The following is a 22,320-nucleotide window of genomic DNA, read 5'->3' as shown; positions in this document are numbered from 1 at the left end:
TCACAAGGACTGGTCTATGGAGTTTTAGCTGTTTTAATACCAAACTAAAGCAAACACCTATTTGTGCATCTCTCATACGACAGTTTATTTACCAGTTTAATTATTCATTGTTATTCTATGATTAATTAATTTAATTCCCTTGGTTTTAATGTACTGCATCTTGTCTGTTTAGTTTAGCATTCACATATTTGCTTTTGCAGTTTTTTGATGTATGGGTTTAATCTATTTTTATTAGTAAGCTTAGTCATACTGCCATGTGTATGTGCCAAATTACACACCTTAAAACGACATCTAAGCTTTTTATTCCATATTTTCTGTGCTTTACATTGTTCACCATTTTCTATTTCTGCAGCATACTTGTATAATTAATTTGGATAGAAATCATTTGGAGTTAAACTGGAGAAGGCTATGAAGATTTGTAGCAGAGGTTGTTAACCGGGTCATTTAAACAACCAGCAACTGCTCAAGCATAATTTTTGCAAGGGCTATTTTACAGTGGAAAAGGTCAATTCAAAATGACAGGCATAATCTTTGCTTTAATATTAATCTGGTGTAGAGAAAATGCAAGAATAAGTCAGTTGAGTTGGGTATAAGTTCATTTGTTTAGCTAATATATGTAGAGTAACTGCATGCCCACAAAATATAATTAACCCTATAAATCCAGATTTGGTACTTGCACCTCCTTATAATTAGAGAGGCAGAAATAGGGAGTGAATGGGTGTACAAATACAGGCTGAGTACAGTAAGGGGGTGTTTGTCTGATTGCGAAACGCACAGAGACGCGGATACAGCACTGTACGTCTGTCAGTATCTGTATCACCGGAACGTGCCTAGGACTGGTACAAATATAGTATGTTAATGATGATTATGCCAGTCACCACCTAACCACTCCTGATTGGCTGACTGCAGATTTACCTCTAATGCACTTTTTTCATTGCTCGTGCACATATTGCAAGATTTTCTGAGTATATTTTAGAATTACTTTTTGCTTTTATTTGTAAATAAGAAGGAAGATTATACCTGCTGTACTATAGAGGGTTTTATATTTAAATGAAACCCAACAGAGAGTGCTCTTTTTCTATCAAAACCAATGTTATATACATTTTCTTGTGCTTATAACCTGTATGTGTGTAAGCGCCTGATGTAAATCTGCCACATACTGTATTATATACTCGTGCAGAGGTGGATGCACCTAGAGCATATGGCAGTAGTTCCCAAACTGCGCCGTGGCACCCTGGGGTGCCTCGGGACACTTGCAGGGGTGCCTCAGGTTGGTGGTCCAGCACCGAATCAAATTCTTTATGGTCAATGTAATGTAAATATGCGGACAAACAGAAGCGCAAACCTGTCACCCATCACATAACTGAACCTAAGTATGACCGGTAAGCGCAATTTACTTCACTTTACTACATTTTTTTCTGAATTTCTCAATAACAAACTTTTGGCTTAGGGGTGCCGTGAAAAAATTCTAATGCACTAGGGAGCCGTGATTCCTAAAAGTTTGGGAACCACTGGCATATGGGAATACATCAGTTGTATATCTATAATGTATGCAGGGTCAATGGATCACAGGGGACCACACCAAATACCGTGCACCCATTTCAGCTACCTTGTCCGCAGTTACCCATTCTATCCTTCACACAGTATCTTTGGAAATATTTAACTGCCAGAAATATGGAGCTGGTGCCATACAGTATGTCTGCAGATAATGTATTGCCATTTGCATGTGAATCAGCCCTAAATGTATCCAACTCAGCATCAGACCTTAGGGACTAAAGCCATTAGCAGGCTCAAGCTTCTTCTGTTGCAATGTCTCTTGAAAAAAATTAAGTCAATTTCAGTTCATTCATTTAACAACATGAACAAATGTGGAATCATGCATTTTGTTGTTATTTCTGAGATTTGCACCCTTATAAAATACTTTTCATCATGACATTACTGTTTTAATAATTCAGGTAGCCTATTCCTATATGGCTTTTCAGCAGTGAAAACAATATTCTTAGCAGAAAACTCTTCCTAAAAGATATCTGCTATACTCTACCTCCCAGAGATTGAAATGAACTTGCTATAGACTTGTAGTGGCAGGTTAGAAAAGCAATTTTATAGGGTCACTTATGGAAATAAAGCAACTCAATTCTTTTAATGTGAAGCTGATAGAGGATATTCAGTGTCACCATACAGACAACATTAGTGGATACTAGTGTACAGGGTCCCATTAGCATTGGCTGAGATATACAGCCTCTGTCACAACAGCTGCCATTATACTGCACATCTGAGTTGTTGTATTTTATAACATTCAGTTGTATAATTCTATTTATTTATTAGATTTTAGAAATCGTGCACCATTAATGAATGCAGGCCTCCCAACCTTTCTCATTGGTGAAGCAGGAGATGTTTAACTACTGTAACTTATTAACTTTAATGGTGTTGACCTCTCCATTCCACCCTATGGGTCTGATTCAGGGGAGGATCCTAATGCCACTGCAGTTGTGTTTTTTTCCGCAGATTCGCAGTGGCGGTAATATGGCAGTAATATGCAAATGCTAGTTTCAGCCTTCTCCTTCTATACTAGCATGCACCATATAGTGCAAGCCCTGAGCTACCCACTTTTAATGCCCGTGGAGAGTGTAACAGTGTGACAGAGTGATATGCAAGAGAGGAACGTAATGTTGCTGAGGCAACCGCCACAATATCATAAATGTGGAAAAAGTTCCTTTAGTAATGGGTGAGAGGGGTGTAGTGTTTGCAAACGGTTGGCTGTATAAAGTGGCAATAGACTATTCAAAATGTTAATAGGATATAAGATAATATGTGTCATGTAAAGGGAACTATAATTAGGGAATATACACTATAATGGTAAAAAGATATAGGGAAAAAATAGGACAAGCATGACATTGAGATCAGCATGAAAGTAATGACAATTTAAATAATTATAGAGAGAGAAGTAGAATTAGAACAAATGTTTTTAGGGCCAAATTTTCCAATGGAGAAAACAGACTACTTAAGAAAAAAGAGTTTTGTGAGGATGTAAATATCTGGCACGCTTAAAATAAGAGTAATTTTATGTACTTAAATGTTTATGATGCCGAAACATGTGGTATTAATAAAGGATATCAAATACAAAAATATGGTACATGCATATTTGGGAAAAATAATAAAATCACAAGTCAGAATGTCATATCATGCAAAAATTAGGGGAATCCAGTAGATAAAGACATCCACAGAGAGTACCAAAAAAGAATTACTGTATGGTGATGTCATAAAAAAACAACAATGATATGGAGTTTCCCTGATGTTCCCTTAAGGCCCGGAGGATGAGGTCTCTAACTGATAAATGTAAAACGTTTCCATTAAAGATCTGGCTCCTCCCCTTGTACTTTGAAAAATGTGTTTGCCTATTACCTTCAGGCCTTCTGGACACTTGTGCTGGTCCAAGAAATGTTTGGAAATTATGTGAATGGGAACTTCTTTCTGGATGTTTAAAATATGTTCTCAGATGTGTGTTTTAAAGTTCTGGCTGTTTTCCCCACGTATTGCATTTTGCAGGGACATTCCAACAGTGGCATCCCGAAGCTCGGTATCCCGACAGGGGCACAGTAAGCACCCTAACGTTCACCCCCTAACCCTCTAACCCTAACCCTCCTTTTTTGCACCTTAACACCAGGGCCGCAACTAGGGGGGGGCTAGAGGTGCACGTGCACCGGGTGCCAGAATTCAGGGGGTGAAAAAGGGCTGACTCCCGGTGGCTTGGGGGCTGCAGATTCAGAAAATGGCCATCCTAAAATGGCCACCGCCAAGGAGGAGACAGATGCTAGAGGTCCTTACTGGACCTCTAGTGTCTGTTAGGCCAGTGCAAGTGCCGGGAGAAGATGCTGAAAGCTGCATCTTCTCCCGTGAAACCTCCTGGCAACGAGCATAAAGCCCATAGCAACGAGCATGAAACTTCCTGGCAATGAGCATGTAACCCCCTGGCAATGAGCATTTAACCCCCTGGTAACGAGCATGTAACCCCCTGGCAATGAGCATAAACACCATGGCAATGAGCATGTAACCCCTGGCAACGAGCATAAACCCCAAAGCAATAAGCATGAAACCCCCTTGCAACAAGTATGAAACCCCCTGGCAACAAGTATGAAACCCCCTGGCAACAAGCATTAAACCCCGTGGCAATGAGCATAAACCCCAATACAACGAGCATGAACCCCCTGGCAACGAGCATGAAACACCCTGGCAACGAGCATGAAACACCCTGGCAACAAGCATGGAACCCCTGGTAATGAGCATAAAACCCATGACAATGAGCAGGTAATTTTAAAGTAATTAGAAGAATTACTGTGGGGCATAAAATGGTGTCGGGCAAATATGTAAGTGGCACTTTGGTAACAGGCATTACAGTGTGTGGCATAATGTGTAATGGGCATTATGGTGTGTGGAATAATGTAAGTCACTATACCAGGGGCGTTTGAGTAGTGTACTGCCTTATGGAGGAGCATGGACAAACTCCAGGTATGGGAAGGGAGGGGGCGCAAAATTGCTGCCTTGCACCAGGTGACAGATATCCTAGTTTCGGCCCTGTTAACACTAACCCTCCCTACCCCGCTACCTGGTGCGTAAACCTAACCCTCCCCCCCTAGTGCCTAAACCTAACCTTCCCCCCTTAGTGGCTAACCCTAGTACTATCAATGAGATGTATAAACATCTTATCTGCTGGAGTGGGGGAGTTAAAACTCCCTCCTCCAGCCATCCCCACCAGAGCCCAGAGTGCATCAGCCTAGTGATGATGCACTGTGTCTCCTCCCTGGCAACTCCACTATGCATGCACAAGATCTCGCAAGCATTGCCAGATCTCACGTACAGCCTGGCAGTCACTACAGCTAGGAACAGTGCTGTCCCTGCTGTGTTAATAGGGCAACAATAGCTGCAACTATCGAAATAGATAGCTGCAGCTGTCAGAACTGTTGGTGCCACTGACCATTCCTACACTATGTAGAAAAAAGTGATTGGACACCCCGCACAAGCAAAACGCATAGCATGCATACCATTGCACATGAGTTCTAAATGGCCACTAATGTGGCGGTTTTGACAAGACAACTTCGTAGGGAGGCCCATGCACTTGCTGTACTATTGAAACAACAAATGTTTTTAACAGGATGACATTGTTTCCAGTGTGACGGTGGACTGGTACAGTATACAGGAAATTCGGTAACACGGATGGACTGACCAGCTCATAGTCCAGATCTTAACCCCATTGAGAACCACTGGGATGAATTGGAGCGACGGGTGCATTATAGGCCTACTCGACCTCTTCCACTATCACAGTGGGCCACTGTACTTAGGGCAGAATGACTCCCCCCGTCACTCCTGGTCCCTTCTCAGCTCCGGCTGTGTGTTGTCCCTGCCGCAATGCTGCTGCTTCTTGTAAGTGCTTCTTCAATTAACTGTTTATTTACTATAAACAGTTAAATAAAGAAGCACTAACAAGTGCCAACGGGGAACAGAGGGGAGACACTGCCCGGCAGCAGCAGCATTGTGGCAGGGAGAACTTAGTAAAGTTATAGAAAAAATAAATCTTCAGCCCCCTCTGCCTGGCCGTCTTATATATGCTAGGTGTTTAAGGACACATCTGAAATTTCAGACAGCATACTAAGTGCTCTTATACTGTAGATTGTTGTTAAAATAAGTATAAATGATTATTAAAGCATGTAAATGAGATGGGAATAGAACCTTGTCATTCCAAGGACATAGACTTGCAGTTAGGGGAAATTGCATTGCATTGTGTTTTCTCAGATGTTGCCTTCTGTATTTACTTATGTTCACCCTAAGACTGACCCTTTAGTGCTCATTAACCACTGCATGGTGCGATGATCATGGATGCAAAGATAATTTGGTGTGTAATGCAACACCAGTGTTGTCGTATTGTAAGCTGTTTTCAGTAAATTGTCCTTACTGCTTATTGCAGAGATATGTTCCCACCTCTGCCCTAACTGTGTGGAGTTTGTATATTCTCCCTGTGCTTGCGTGGGTTTCCTCCTGGTACTCCGGTTTCCTCCCACACTCCAAAAATATACTGGTAGGCTAATTGGCTCCCAACAAAATTAACCCTAGTGTGTGTGAGCATGTGATAGGGAATATAGATTGTAAGCTCCACTGCGGCAGGGACTGATGTGAATGGCCAAAATATTCTCTGTAAAGCGCTGCGGAATATGTGTGCACTATATAAATAACTGGTAATAATAATAATAATAATAATAATAATAATAAATAATATGCATCATATTTACTCAGTCCATTGAGCATTGCAGAGATAATTCTGGAAATATGACTACAGTATCTCAGCTCCTTCACTAGGCTAAACTGAATATGCCCACTAATCACTTGTTGGCATGGCAGTCTGTTACAATATAGAAATATGCATTAACGAGCACTACAATATTAACTTTACCATTAGAGCTAAGCAGAAAAAGAATTAAAGAACACTACAGCCTGATATAAATCAATATCCATGCTCTTACTTTGCCCAGGTTGGGAGAAACTATGTTATGCCTTATTTCTCTTAGTTATTGCATCCATACTTCAGTTTAGAGTTTAAAAAGACTGGTTTATCAATGTATGACACTGTCATGGGAGATTTCTCTCTGGTAACTGCTGTCTGTAGTATGATTGTGGAATAGTTTACCATGTACTATACCGATTACTAACACTACAAAGTTAGCAAAAAGTATCTTTAGTCTTACTGTACTTCTTTTTGTGTTCTAAAAGTGGGGACTGCAGCAGATGTCTCAGATATATCTGCTGTGCCCCCCCCCCCTCCCTAGATTAATTCAGGGGATATATTTTACATTTGCAGCTATAGCCCCGAAATACCTGCAAATTTACTTTAGTAAATAGGTGCCCTAAGCTCTAACTCTTCCCATCCTGCTCATACCCACAGATATCTGAGTTCTATTACACTTCAACAACTTTCCACCTCTCTGCAAATATTTTCCAACCCGTTATTATGTTTTCCTCTCCTGATCTGGTAGTTCCACATCTTAACCAAACCCTAACAAGTTGCATTGTATTGTACTGCTACTGTTAAGATAATGGTATTTTCACATGTCCATGTAATCGGAATGTGATAGGTGAATAGTCTATTCAATCTTTTACTTCCTACTCTCTAAGGACCTCATTCAGAGTCGGTCATAAGCGTCCGCTCGGTCGTATGCATCCGATGTTTCCAAACCACGCATGTGTACGGTTAGTTGTGCGCATGTGCGTACGAGACCTTGCGATCCAAAATGCTGTCGATCGTACGGCTTACGAGCAGGAAGTGGCTTCCGAGAGTTGATTGACATGAAAGGCCGGTTGTGGGTGTTGACGGGGGTGGTGGTCTAAAAACGCAGGCGTTCCTCACTGTTTTCAGGGCGTTTCAGGGGTGTAGATAAATTTCCTGCTATGACCGACATAGAAGGCCGGAAGTAGTAAAATGTCACTCTGCAAGCAGGTTAGAGGCCAGGCTGATCATACAGCTTGAGGTTGGGTACGTGCTCTCTCAAGCCCCAGAGTACAATCGAGACTATCGAATGTGACTGATGTTATGTCTGATGTTTCTATTTTTTGCCACACAATGCAAGCCGCTAATAATCGTTCGTTGTTGCTGATAACACTGCTAATTGACTTGTAATTGATTCAGTTGCATTTGCATTAGCGAATAATAAGAATAAATACATTTCATGGGGATGGCTTATTCTATGCGTATTTTGTAAATTTTTGGTGTAATTTGCACACAATACAAGCGGCAGCAACCAGCAGAAGAAAATTAACATACAACGACTGACAACGACTGACTCGATCGCTAACTGCTATCACTCGTTAGCTAGAGGAGGTGCTTTGTTCATGTGTGGGCATCACTTTGGTTGCGATCGACCGGCCGTGCGATTGTTTTTTTTTCTTATTCTCGATCGTTAGGCGTTCGACCGAGCGGCCACTTACGACCGACTCTGAATGAGGTCCTAAATCCCTGTATCTATTCCTTATACTGCAGTATAAACCCTGATTGTATAAAAAGTCCCTCTAGGTCAGTGGTCGCCAACCTTCATTGAGGTGTGAGCTACTTTAGAAAAATTAAATCTCCTGAAGAGCTACTAAAATTGTAGAAAAGAAAAACTCGCTAATAACCGAACAATTGAAGGTCATTTAATGAAAATGAAGAAAAATGTTTCATAGAAAACAATACCTTTAATTATTACAGTGATATTGTTGTAGTTTGTAAATAAAATTTAAGCACAGGCACATTTCACTGTTAATTACCGGCTCCAAGGAGGTATGTGCATTAGAAGAGCAAAAGATATAGGCAGGGCTGCTGTGTGATTTTCTGGCAGGGCTGGATGGGAGCCGCTCACTCTGCCCTAGCGTAGACACCGTGGGTGGAACCTCAGGGAAGCACGTCAGGTGATTGCTGTGGAGGCTACGGCAATCACCTGATGTGCTTCCCTGTGGCTCCACCTATGGCATCAATGCCACGGGGGAGCACACGTCAGAGGTCACTTCATCCTAGTTGACTCGTCAGTACAGCAGCTAGGTGAGCTACTAAAATTAAGACTGCGAGCTACAGGTTGGAGACCACTGCTCTAGGTCATTCTCACTGATGCACAAGTTTCTCTGGTGATTTATTGCAGTAATTCTTGCATGGGTAGCTGTCCGTCTGCCACTATATTAATAAGACCTACCTTTCAGTTCTATGGAAGAACTTCTGTCACTCTTTACAAAAATAATAAAATTTTAACCAGTATAGAGAATCTTTCACTTGGGAATCTGTACCATTTGTTAAGTTCCAATGCAGCAATTAAATTATTGACTACAGTGTTGCAACATCCGGGCTCCAAACAACAAGTAGCCGTACAGTACTAATTAACTCTTTCTCTTGAAATAAGTCAGTTGTGTTTGATGACTGGCTGTCAAAATACACTGTCCCTAAGGCTACTCCATTTAGCACTCCATAAGGGTACAGAGTACAGTGGGATTAAAACTTATGGCTGTAGTAAATCAGGCATAGAATTTATATCAGGGAGTAACAATCTTTATTTCTTTTCCTTGCTACGCTACTGATAATACAGCAGAGCGCAGTCTTTCTAAATGGCTTAGTCTATTGTGGTATATAGTGGGGCTGGCACCAGGACTACAGTTTAACTGCCGCACCCTCTTCTCTGCTACTTGCTTAAAGGGTGCTAGGGCTGTTGTGGTGAGGCGAGTGGCCTATTAGCAGACAAGGGGAGATAACTGGGGTGTGCTTGCTGATACACTGTAAAGCTCAATACCTCTGGTCTGTTTCCAGGGCTCAGTTCACAGCACTGTTAAGTTGGGTACACACTGGGCAATATTTTGGTTAATATATCTTGAACACGTCGGTGGGTGTGTACCTCTATATGTCTGTGAACAACATCTCTGGATGAATCCTGCACAAGCCTGATCTGTCTCCTCCGCCCACAACCTGTCACTCCCTCTGGTCCGGTCTACGGTTCTGCCATCACTACTTCTCTGGAACAGTTCTGCCAGTCACAACAGGAGCTCTGCCCAGACACAGATCCCCCACCTCAGGAACCAAGGGAAAGAGCCATTCAAATGTCACTCCCCTTCTCCTTATGCTGCAGCTGCTCCTACTGTACCTGCTGCCAGCAAGCTGATAGTTCATGCTCTGTCCCCACGAATCCATTGTACAGGGGCTCACACCACTCCCTTTTGCTGCTGGTGCATGGTGACACTTGTATAGTGTCCGTAATGGTTACCTCATTACAACACTGGTCCTGTGAGTTCCTGCATAGGCCTGGCTCAGGCTGTAATGTTTCCCTTACTACTGGAGTCCGCTTCACCTATGTTGTACATATTGATTTATTAATACATATCTGTGCATTTCCTTTTGCTCCATTGAGGGGCGGTGGGAATTATCCCTAATGGGTCTTTATAGGGATACCTTGCTCTGTTCTGGTTTCAAAGCTGTAGCTACTCTTTTCTCTAAGCACAAACACAAGCTCAGCCAGACACAGAAATACATTGGGCCAAATGTAATAGCAACAGTGTGATTCAATGTAATGATACATTGTGCACGCCGTACATACTGATGTACAATTAAGAAATGTGTTGTTGCTGCATGTAACAGCACCGCTCTGTTCTTTGCATCATCCCATCTGCCGAGCAGATCAGCAGATGGGACAATGCGATAAAGGCGGATCAGTGGTCACACTATACAATGGGAACGATATATTGTTGCGATGAGCTTTGGAACAATATATCGTATAATACATTGTGTACATTGTGTAGTGTGTACCCAGCTTTAGATACTGTAAATGATAAGGAAATATGGTGAATACTGTAACAATATCAGGTTGGGTACGGGATGTCGGCACTCAGAATCCCGACGCCAGCACCCCGACAGCGTTAGTATACCGACAGCTGTTGGTCGGTATCCTAACCCTCCCCCTCATCCCACCCCTAACCCTCCCAACTTAGTGCCTAACCCTAACCCTCCCCCTCTCCCTACCCCTAACCCTCCCTCCCCGATACCTAGACCTAACCTCCCACTCCTCGCACCCTAAACCTAACCCTCCCCACTTAGTGCCTAACCCTAACCCTCCCCATAGTGCCTAACCTTAACCCCTAACCCTCCCCCTAACTCTGTTACTTATCTTCAGGATGCTGGCGGTCGGGATGCCGGTGCCGGGATTCTACAGGTGTCGGGATTCCGATGCAGGCATTCTGAGCGGTGGAATCCCCGCGGTCGGTATTATGACCACATCCCACAATATCTGATAGTATTACAATATTTGTACACAACATAATAATATTTAAATTATGACCTTATTAGGTGGTGCAAATAGGGAAATGGCAATTCTGCACTGAGGGCCTGATTCAGTAGTGAATGCAATTGCGATTACAAACACACATCAAACAATTGTTTGGCATCGCGCATACATCTAAGCCTCACCATACGTGCATAGCTATTGCTTTGCTATTATGGAAGCACAGAGCAATCCATCGCGAAGTGAGTGACAGGCTGTCAGCGTTTGGGGGTGGTGATGGGGGAGTGGTCAGAAAAATGCAGGCGTGGGTGTCACTTAAAATGCCATTTCATTGGAGTGCATAAATTAGCTACTGCAATTGCATACGCAGCATGAGAGCTCTCTGCGTAAAAGGAGACTTGAAGTGTCTGCAGCTGGTCACACTTGTAAATGCTTCATGACTGCCCGATGTGCGCTGATGGTACCAATGTTTACACAGACTAGCGGGATTGGATGGATATGAGAGAGCAGTAGTGGACGTCTTTATGCCGCTGAGCTTTGGCAAGCATTAGCATATTTCACAGCTGCGATTGCTTTTGAATCAGGCCATGAGTGCTAACACTTAAGGTGCTTATCCACTTGCCGATTAAAATGAGCGATTGAACGATAACGACATCGTTATCGTTCAATCGCTCATTAATCATTCACAAATTGTGAATTAAAATGTTGAAAACGACCAGCGATGTGCGCTCCTGCTGGTCGTTTTCTACATCAATCATTGCTTGAACATGCAGGCCAACCTGCTGATAATGACAGATTGTGCATGTTCGGGGGTGAGGAAGGGTGCCTGCACTGAACAACATATTGTTCAGTGTAGGCACTATACAGGATGAGGAACGACTGTACGTTTACAATGTTGTAATCGTACTGTCGTTCCTCTATCGGCAAATGGATACGCACCTATACACCTAACACTTGCACATCCAAAACTTCTATCCAAAGTACTCGTACATAGACACAGTATGCCTTTTTTCTGTTCACTTTGCAAGATGTGTGTGACTATATTTGAACACAAGTACTGTATGCTTTTTCTTGTGTGCTTTTCTTTCTAATGCACAGGTTCTCAAACTCGGTCCTCAGGACCCAAAACAGTGCATGTTTTCCATGTCTCCTCACAGAATCGCATGTGAAATAATTAGCTCCACCTGTGGATCTTTTAAAATGTTTCAGAGAGTACTGAATACACCTGTGCACCTGCTGGGTGACCTGGAAAATGTGACCTATTTGGGATCCTGAGGACCGAGTTTGAGAACCAGTGTTCTTCTAATACATACCATATGTATCTATGTTTACAATTACTCAATTTGCATAATTTAGTTACATATCATCATCATGCTAGGTGGGTCCAGATGCAAGCAAATACTTGATAAATAACAAGAACAAAAACCTACTGTGTGATATACAGAAACATCTAAAGGTATAAGAAAAATGTATCTTACTTTACACTTGTCATTCTCTGTAATCAACAATGTGTGAGTCCTGTCCAAGGCCCTGAGAATGATGTTGGTGCTTCTCAATCAGTGTAGCCTCAATCACAGTGATTGGTGCATTCTTACCAGCAGAACTAACACTGGTTAATAAGTAGCGATCCCACACATGACAAAATATTGTCAGGATAGTTATTAATAAATGTGAACGTCACACTTTCAATACAAACAAAAATGCTAATTAAATACAAACATCTTTAATTTTCCATAAAAGAGCATATGCTGGGCATACACTATACAATTATCTGTCAGATATCTGGCTGGTTGGAATGAAAATCTGGTAATGTATGGGAGCAAATAACAATAGAAATTTGCTCCCAAACACTAGAAAACGGACCAGATTTTCCTTCCCACCAGACAGATTGGACAGATAATTGTAATTGTAGAGTGTATGCCCAGCATAAGATTCAGTAGTGATGCTAATAATTTAAGGACTATCAGCTGGAGGGTTCTATAGTTATGCAAACAGCCAATTAGAAGGGCTAGATCACCAAGGTGTATTATTGCATCAGCCGTACACCACCCGCAAGAGAAATACACCTTGTACAAAGTATGTACTTCCGTACATATCAGTGTATGCACCCTTACCTAATCTATTTATTACCAGTTATTTATAGAGTGCATACATACTCCACAGCGCCTTTACAGAGAATATTTCAGTCATTCACATCAGTCCTTGCCCCAGTGGAGCTTACAATCTATATACCCTACCATATGCTCACACATACACACTAGGTTTAATTTTTGTTGGGAGCTAATTAACCTACCTTTATATTTTTGGAGTGTTGGAGGAAACCGGAGTTCCCAGAGGAAACCCATGCTAACACCAGGAGAGTATACTAACTTCACACTGTTAGGACTGTAGTGAGAATTGAACCCAGAACCTCAGGGCTGTGAGGCAGTAATGCTTACCATTACACCGTCTGTGTTGCTGGTGTTACAGTTACAAGAACAAAGCCAAACTGTATTGGGCATATGCTTGCGTAAGAAGAAGATACACATCAAAATAAATACGTTTCTATGTGCATGCATTTTGATGCTTGTGCGCAGTATAGAAAATGCACGATAGAAATGATGAGATACTGTATCTAATGCTTTTCAATTGCCAGCCGCTTCAGGAGCCTTCCAAATGGTTTTCTAAAAGGTTACTGTTTTAGAACTTGGCTGCAGTAGCTCATTTCATATTCATATAAGGTTAGCCTGCTGCTTGGGAAGCTCAGACGGATGTCCGTATACTGTATATGCGCAGTTTCGCAGCCAGGTAAAAGCTTAGAAATAAAATAATGTGTAATCAATAACTTTACTTCTTCCTCTCCACTGGGATGTGCTCTTATCAGAGCCCATGTCCTGGTGACTGCAGGATTCTTATATACAATATCCCCCCAAAAAATATTCCATGTTGCGAAATATGCGGCTATAAGGAATATTTATTTTGGGTGGTAATTTGTAATACATATAGAGGGGTATTCAATATGAAACGTTAACCTCGCCAGCAAGATTTTCGCCGCACATCGGAGGTTTTGCCAGCGAAAAAGTATCGCACGCACTCCTGCTTATCCCCGTATTCAATTTGAAATCGTCGAAAATGGGACCCGGCGAACAAAAACTTGAATTTTCAGGAATTAATTGTAGGAGCCCCCTAAAGATGTTCAGACCTCGGGGATCATTATGGGTACCCCCGTTTTTGTTTTTTTAAATAGCCATGCAGGTGTTTTTTTTCCCGACATTGAAGAAGTGATGCAGAAGAGCACTTAGGTTTTTTTTTTTCGTTTTTTTAAGTGGTTTCATCAAATTTGGGGTACATGAAAATGGATACTAGCATATTTTTAAGTCCCTAAAGGTAATTTTTAAAAATTCTGCAAAAATGCACCTGCCGCTACTTTGCACAATGAAAAAAACACCCGCCCCATACTTGGGGACCCCACCAGAAATAATTTTTTTACTTTGTTTTTTTTTTTACCTAATTTTTTTTTTTTAAACCCAAATTTTTTTTTTAGTTTTTTAAGGGTGTCCCGATTTTTTTTAGGACATTTTTTTTTAACATTTCTTTTTAAGGGGACATTCCCAAAACTACAGGCTATTTTACATAAGCCTACACCTCCAAGCCCCTATTCTGCAGTTTTTTTCACCACCTATTCAGTGGTGAAAAGTTATCACCGTTTTTTTTCAAAGACTTTTCGAACCTGCAAAAAGTCTTTGAAATTAAATACAGTGTAAAAGCAAAACCTGCGATAATGACGTTATAGGTGCGAAAACATCGCAAAAACTGAGTTTTCGCTCCCATATTGAATACCCCTAATAGTATGTCTCTAAATCCAGACAAGTTGAGACTAATGCAAAGTGAGACCTACATTTGGTTGTTTTGCAGAAAATATGCATTTCTGTACTGTGTATGCAAACAATAGTAATATATACACCAACATTCATATGCAAATTAATGCATATTGTTCTTCCATTTAGACAGACAGGACAGGGGAGAGAGTAGGGCTGGATATGTCCCTGGAATCATTCATACTTAAGGTGGGTACACACCTGACAAATATATCTGCAGATGATGGTCATTACTTCATACACACTGAACGACCATCATCTGCATGATGTAGCGGGTCCCGGCGGCCGGGGAGCGGGTAGGGGGTGTGGCCTAATTGTGGGAGGCGTGCCATGCCCCCTTCGGGGGGAAAAAACAAACATTTGCGGCGCTGAGGAGGAGGGCGCTGTGTGCCCCTCAGCCCGGTGCATAGCCAATGGGGGGCGCGATCAGCGTGATCGCTCCTCCCCTTTGGCATAGGCTGCTTTAGCAGCCTCGGACAGTCTCCCAGTGCAGCCCAGCACACAGCAGCGTGTGCTGGGCTGCTGTGGATGGGGAGCTGTGCCGGACCCGGGTAAGTAGTACCCGCTCGTGGCCCCACCCCCCCCTCTCTACACCCCTGTGTACGGGCGATCGGCTGATCGCCCATACACATTTGCCGATGGACAGATATGTCTGCAGACATTTCTGTTCATTGGCTGTGCAGCACAGCTAATGCGATATGTCTGTGAACAACGTTGTTCACAGACATATCATCTGTACACACTGGCCGACGGGGGCACGATCAATTGATCGGCCAATATATCGGCCAGTGTGTACCCAGCATAAGAATAAGGATATATTGACCTGTTGGGAATCATATCTCTTGTAGCTGCTGGAGCTTAATGAAACAATGTGAGCTGATGATGATGATGATCACCAGCAAGACCCATTGTAATGTAAAATAAATTGTTTAAACAAATATTTTTAGTGAAAAAGAAAAGCCATCCACCCTAAAAGTGCTCTAAGCACTAACGTAATGAAAGATGTCCCTGCCCCTCCGGGAAAAACACTTGCCAGTAGGTGTTAGGGTAATAGAATGCTTAAGGTTTGCTACCGCCAAATTTACAATCTTTGTGTATACTAGAACCTGTAGAACTACAAGTGACAGCATACCTATGACTGCAAGACCATGCTGGCACTTTTTTATATCACCTACATCCAAGGGGAATCCTCTTCTTCTTGCTCATTATCCACTGGGTACATGCTCAGCAAGGAGTCAACATGAACTGCCTGCCCCGACAGCTTCTAATCAATAGAGAGCACCTTTGTTCATATTGGTCAGAGCGTGAGAAAGCCACTCTTATTGGTTACATCTGGTTAGACCCCTTGTGGGGGCTAATAATAATGAACTATATTGATACTCAGACTCATAGAAGAGCTGGTAAATATATTGTCACCAATGGAGAACCAAACAGGGCAGCTTTTGTCTGAAATGCATTCTCTTCTCTCCCCTGGTGACTGCTATAATAGATATTATAAACAGGAAGAGGGAGGGGCAGATGGAAGTTATGGAAAGATGTGGGTCCCTGTAGGAAAAACATTATGTAAGGAGAGATAAGAGCGACAGAGAGGTACACCTTTCACCTCTTTCCATACCGATTGCTTTTCCCACAATCTCCTTGTACCACCACTTAAATGAACATATAATTAGTTTTAGTTTGTGGCCCAGACTTTATCCTATGTAAACCGTACAATAGCTCTGCCCCAGAGTTGCTTTAAACATCACATGTAATATAAATAGTGAGCTTGACATTTGCAGTCAGAAAAATAATGAAGCTATGGTTGACAAGCCTTCATTTTACACAATGACATAAATGTAAAAATTCCTTATTAACAAACCATAATGACTTTTGTGGTTCATAATCATGCATTTACATTTGCACCAGCATATGATATAACTACATGCAACTTTACTGACTCCACTTACTGATATTGGGCATAATTCTGAGGTGGGAGCAAAGTAAAAAAAAGAAAGTAACTTTGTATCTGGAACAAACCATGTAGCAATGCAAGGGGGGTAAATACTTTTATTCTTCTTGCATTTTGGGTAAATACTGGCTGCTTTCGTATGTAGTCCACATATACTGGACAGCTTTATTTTTACACTGCAATTTAGATTTTAGTTTGGACACTCCATTCCCAAATCTAAGGGGTATATTGATCAAAGTTCGTTTCTACATTTGATATGATGTTCGATTTAGCTCACCTCAAATCGTATGTACAAATCCCTCATCGAATCCCACATTTACTAAAATTCGATTTTAGAAGCCTTTTTTTAAATCGAATTCGATTTGGTTCGATTTTGAACAGTGATTTGATGTTCAATTTTACATGCACATGTTCAAATTGAACACCAAAGTCCACTCAAAATCGACCTTCAAATCCCCAAATGGATAGACCTGCTTCATGATTTAAACATTAGCATGAGCAGGTCTGATTGACACAGATGCATGCATACATCAGTGAGATGCATGCATGTAGCTTAGTGTAAAATGCTTGTTAAGTGTTAATTTTTATTAAAAAATGACGTGGGATCCCCCCCTAAAAGCACAACTAGCCCCGGACTTTGCATAGCCAGTCCTGGTTGTGTAAATACAGGGGGAAAATTGCATAGAGTTCCCCTATACTTAGTGCAACCAGCACCAGGCTCTGATCTGATCCTGGCTCTGAAATTACAGGGGAAATAAGCATAGGGTTCCCCTGTAATTTCCACAATCAGCACCGGACCCTTTCTAGTGGGGGGGGGTAATGTCACAGGCAGGGAAACCCTATCACCGAGTTCCCCAGCTGACACATTACCCCTGACTGCTAGTCAGCCCAGGCCGGGATCCCTGGGGAGTTGGGGCACCCCCAATAAAGAGGTCCCCATCTCCAGGGCAACCCAGGCATAGGCTGATAGCCCAGGGCTATCCCCCTCACCCGTGGGCGGTGGATGCTGGGTTGGTAGTGTAAAAGTGTAGTGTGGTGGTCAACTGACCATCCGTACATACAGCACAATGAGCAGATATATCTGCCATCGGTTGTGCTGCACAGCCGATGCGGTACGTCGTTCAGAGGAGATGTAGTTAGGAAGCCGACGTCGAAATGCCGACCGCCGGCTTCCCGATTGTCAAATCCCGGCAGGGATCTAATGATATGTGTCGAAATCCCGACGCCTATCATTATCCCTATGCCGGGAGCCCGACCCCCGGCATACTGAACGAAGGGAAGCTGGGCAGCAGGGGCCGGAGGGTTAGGGTTAGGCTAGGGGAAGGGGGGGTTAGGGTCAGGCACCCCCGGGGGAGGTTAGGGTTAGGCACGCCCCCGCAGGGGCGGGTCTCGACTGTTGTGTTAGGGAGGGTGAGTTAATGATTAATTCCGCCCCCCCTTGCGGCAACCCCCCCTTGCGGCAACCCCCCCGCAACCCCTTCTCGTGGAGACCCCCCTCCCTCCTTTACTTCCATTTACCTCCGCTGCTCCGGTGATGTTCTCCCTCCGGGCTTCGGTCAGCTGCTCTCACCATCCTGCACTGTGACATGGTCAGCTGTTTAATGCAGCAGCTGACCAGGGTCACAGTGCAGGAGCCGGGAGACCAGCTGACTGGAGGGAGGACATCACCAGAGCCCCGATCTTCGGTCCCTGGACAAAGGGAAGTTGTTTTTTTTGTTTGTTTTTTTTAGCAGTGATCAGTGTGTGGTCTATTTAGACCACACAGCTGATCACAGGGTGTGAGGAGCCGGCTGTGATCGCTTCCTCCCCAGCTCCCGGGTCAGGTGACAGCCTGTCACTGACACATCCCCCTAACTGGGAGACGGGAGCTCCGATCACAGCACAGCCCAGCCATTATCATCTCTCTCCTATGAACTTAATCATGCCGAGGAGAGAGATGATAATGGTCGGACAAACTGTGCTAGGGGGGGCGATCGCTCCAATTGCCCCCCCTGGATCCGCCACTGCCCCCCGGGGTGGTTAGGTTTAGGCTGCAGGGAGGGGAGGGTTAGGTTTTGGCACTTACAGGGGGGAGGTTAGGGTTAGGCACTAGGGGGGGAGGTTAGGGTTAGGCACCCCTAAAGGAGGGTTAGGTGGGGGAGAGGGTTAGAAATAGTTAATTTACTTACCTTATCGGGATCTTCACTGGCGGTCTTCCAGCATCGGGATTTGCAGGGATTTGCGGGATTTGCAGGTAAATCATACTGATCCCATTCAGAGGCATATCATCTGTACACACCGGCTGACGTGCACATGATATATCGGCCGTTCAATTGAACGGTCAATATGTCAGCCAGTGTGTGCACAGCATTACTCTATTCCAAGCTCTGAATCAGTCCGATTGTCTGGTCATGCCCTAAACTGATATGTGCAGTAAGCTACGTAAAACTTGTTAATGCCAAACTCATGCATTCACATCACAGACAGAAAGTAAGCATTTCATCCACAGTTCACCTAAACTGATATATGCCTTGGATACAAGAACCACCTTAATGACTATTCTTTGTGAAACATCAATACATTTGCTAGTATTAAACACTGCAACTACAGCCAAGTATGTCTCAATAAGAGAATTTCATACTTTTAAAGTCTTTTACATGGTGTCAGGGCTGCAGAAAGGAACCACAGAGAGGACTGTGCAAGCAACCTTGCCAAAAACCAGTACCGCACGTAATTTCCCCTGTGTATAATCTCAATCAGATGGGGCTTTACCATAATGTGACACAGCCAGGCTCACACCGCTATGAAAAGGCCTGTGTTACTGCCTTAACCGATTTACAACAAATTCCGCTGCAGCTTTTCTTCTATGTATTTCATATTATTCAGAGGCTTCACTTAGCAGACAAATAACACATTTACATTTTCTGCTTACAAAGTGCATATTATATGCAATCATTCTAAACTGCTGCTAAGTTGTTTGCCATATTAAGTATTAGATCTAATTTACCCAAATAGCTATGTTTATAAATGCCAGCATATACAATTGTGAAATGTCAGCTTGTATGTGGCTTTGAGTACAAAAATGTCTAGCAGTTGTTCATCCATTAATTTGATCTATGTTGTTTTTATAATGTTTTTTAATGTTATGCTACTACAGTATGTTGCAATTTAGTCTTCTTCATGTAGTACAAAGGAATGGATCATTGTCTTACAGAATTTTTGGAGCGTGACTGAGATAGTGACACCTTTGCTTTAAGATGGTTCATTGTACACAAACTTTGTTTAATGCACAAAATTTTTAAAACTATTGTATAAAATTATTTTCAGGCAGTATGTATATGAAACATAAATGAATTTCGTGTATGTACACAGACTTTGATGCAGAAAATTCTTAAAAATCTTTATATAAAAAATGCTAATGCTGCTCCTCACCTCTATGGGGGGGAATTCAAGTGTGTTGTGTGCTGGTGGCCACTAGATGGTGCCCAACAAAGAAATTCAATTGTTGCTCCTTTCGGCCAGCACTGACATTTCTACTCGCTGCCCCCCAAGCTGGTGAGCATGAATGACCAAAAAGGGACCCATTTCAGCACTCAAACAGGACTTTTCATAGGCGCGACAATGTCCCGTCATTTTGACGGGCTGCTAACTAGAATTGTATAAAATTAACTTCAGGCAATCTGTATAAAGTGTAAAAGAAACATAAAAGTATTCTGTGGTTAGGCTTGGGTCCCATTACCAAGATATCTCATTATGGTATGCACATATTTCAAAATATGGAAAAATCAGATATCCAAAATACTTCTGGTCCCAAGCATTTTGGATATGGAAGACTCTTCCAAGTGTTACTCTTGGGTGAATGTATTTTATGTATTGATTGGTAGTAGTAATATATTTATCTATTGTCTCTTTCAGGAACTTCTACTATATCACAATGCTGAGGGACCCAGTGTCACGCTATCTGAGTGAATGGAAGCACGTCCAGAGGGGAGCTACGTGGAAAGCCTCACTCCATGTCTGTGATGGAAGAAGTCCAACTCCCGATGAGTTGCCTACATGTTATCTTGGGGATGACTGGTCTGGAGTTACGTTACAGGAATTCATGGACTGTAGCTACAACCTGGCTAATAACCGCCAAGTACGGATGCTTGCAGACCTTAGCCTAGTTGGATGTTACAACTTGACATTTATGAATGAAAGTGAACGTAATGATATTCTTCTACAGAGTGCCAAGAATAACCTTAAAAACATGGCTTTTTATGGCTTGACTGAGTTTCAAAGAAAAACACAATACTTGTTTGAGATGACATTCAATCTTAAATTTATTTCACCGTTCACACAGTTCAATACTACCAGGGCCTCAAATGTGGACATTGATGAATGGTCCCGTGAACGTATAAAGGAACTTAACTATTTAGATATGCAGCTTTATGAATATGCTAAGGACCTTTTCTTACAGCGCTTCCAGTACACGAGACAACGAGAGCATCAGAGAAAGAGGGAGAAAAGAAAGGAAGAAAGGAGGCTACTTAGGGAACATAAGGCCCATCAACCTCACAAGGAAGAAAAACCAACAGAAGTTTCTACTACAGAAGACTACAATAGTCAGGTGGCAAGATGGTGATATTTGCAACTTTTTAATTCAAAATAATGGGGAAATGAACATGAATTTGTTATCAGCATTTTTTAAATCTTTTCCATTTAAACTTTTAAAGGATAAAATAAAAGATTATAATAATGTGGTGATTTCAAAGAAGTCAATAAGACAGGAGATGGAAAAGACTTTGCGAAACATTTCCTGAATGAACTGTATCTACAGTACTGTCAGTTTATTTGGTTCTGCGGCGTGCCACCAAACAATGTAATGATTATACTTCGGATCTCTTGAAATTTCCTAATTTTGTGACATGATCTTTGTTGTCATCTTCCATTAAAACTTCCCAGACATAAAATGTCAGCATAGGAACTGTGAAAATGTCAAATGGACTTTTGTGCTCTTTTCAAACTGTTTGCTTATTTCCTTTACTGCAGTAGATTAAACTCTATTCATTTGTCAATATCTACAGTTCCAGAAATTTTTAAGTGGTGTGATAAGATGAAAAACAAATGTTGTGTTTCATTACAAAAAAAAAATCTATGAATAATAAAAATATTTAATTACAGCCAGTCCAATTAATTGACCTCATCCAAAACAAAAGGTGATTTTCAATGAGCAATCACACGGATAAGCAAAGCTGTACTAAATACAAAGGATTTGAGAAATAAAATAGTTAGAATTAAAAGTGGGTATGATACAGTAAGTGTCATGCAGTATATACATTTTCCTTTACAAATGCTACTTATTTTTTTAAACCCCTTAATAGGAGACTTTTTTTCATATTATATAGTAACAGCATTGGCTTACATACAAAGCATAATCTTTGATGAGTCATTACATCTGTGCTAATGGTAAAGCATGTGGAGACATAGTTTAAATTTCGAAGTGACTAGAGACCCAAAGGCTTTCATTCTCGCCCACAGTCTGATCAGCTCTTCCAACTTACCTATCCTAGAAAAGCTCAGTCTGCAGAGCAGCATATGCACCAAGTGTTTGGAGGCGATGGACAATGTTATCTTCAGATGGCATCACCAATCTTCACAAAGTTCACTGAGAGGGATCCAATCGGATCTCTCCCCGCTCCCCCGCTGCAAATGCACAGAAGGACGCCAGAAGGACTTCTGTGTCATAAACCCAGAAAGTTCCTCCATGACAAAGGACAGC

At 42.2% G+C, this 22,320-nt stretch overlaps 1 protein-coding gene across 1 annotated transcript in view; it reads left to right on the top strand.

Moving 5' to 3' along the window:
* Nucleotides 1–21,646, top strand: part of HS6ST3 (heparan sulfate 6-O-sulfotransferase 3) — a 635,413-nt gene extending 613,767 nt beyond the window's left edge. The window contains exon 2 of the mRNA XM_088457021.1: nucleotides 20,475–21,646. Within this exon, the coding sequence (XP_088313147.1) occupies nucleotides 20,475–21,183 (709 nt within the window). The 3' untranslated portion in view covers nucleotides 21,184–21,646. The remainder of the gene's footprint in view (nucleotides 1–20,474) is intronic.
* The last annotated feature ends 674 nt before the right edge of the window (nucleotides 21,647–22,320 follow it).

The sequence above is a fragment of the Taudactylus pleione genome, unplaced genomic scaffold (assembly GCF_031769625.1).
Source record: "Taudactylus pleione unplaced genomic scaffold, aTauple2 ptg000041l, whole genome shotgun sequence".
Taxonomy (NCBI): domain Eukaryota; kingdom Metazoa; phylum Chordata; class Amphibia; order Anura; family Myobatrachidae; genus Taudactylus; species Taudactylus pleione.
The sequence above is the reverse complement of the archived record's forward strand: the minus strand, read 5'-3'. Positions and strand labels throughout refer to the sequence as shown.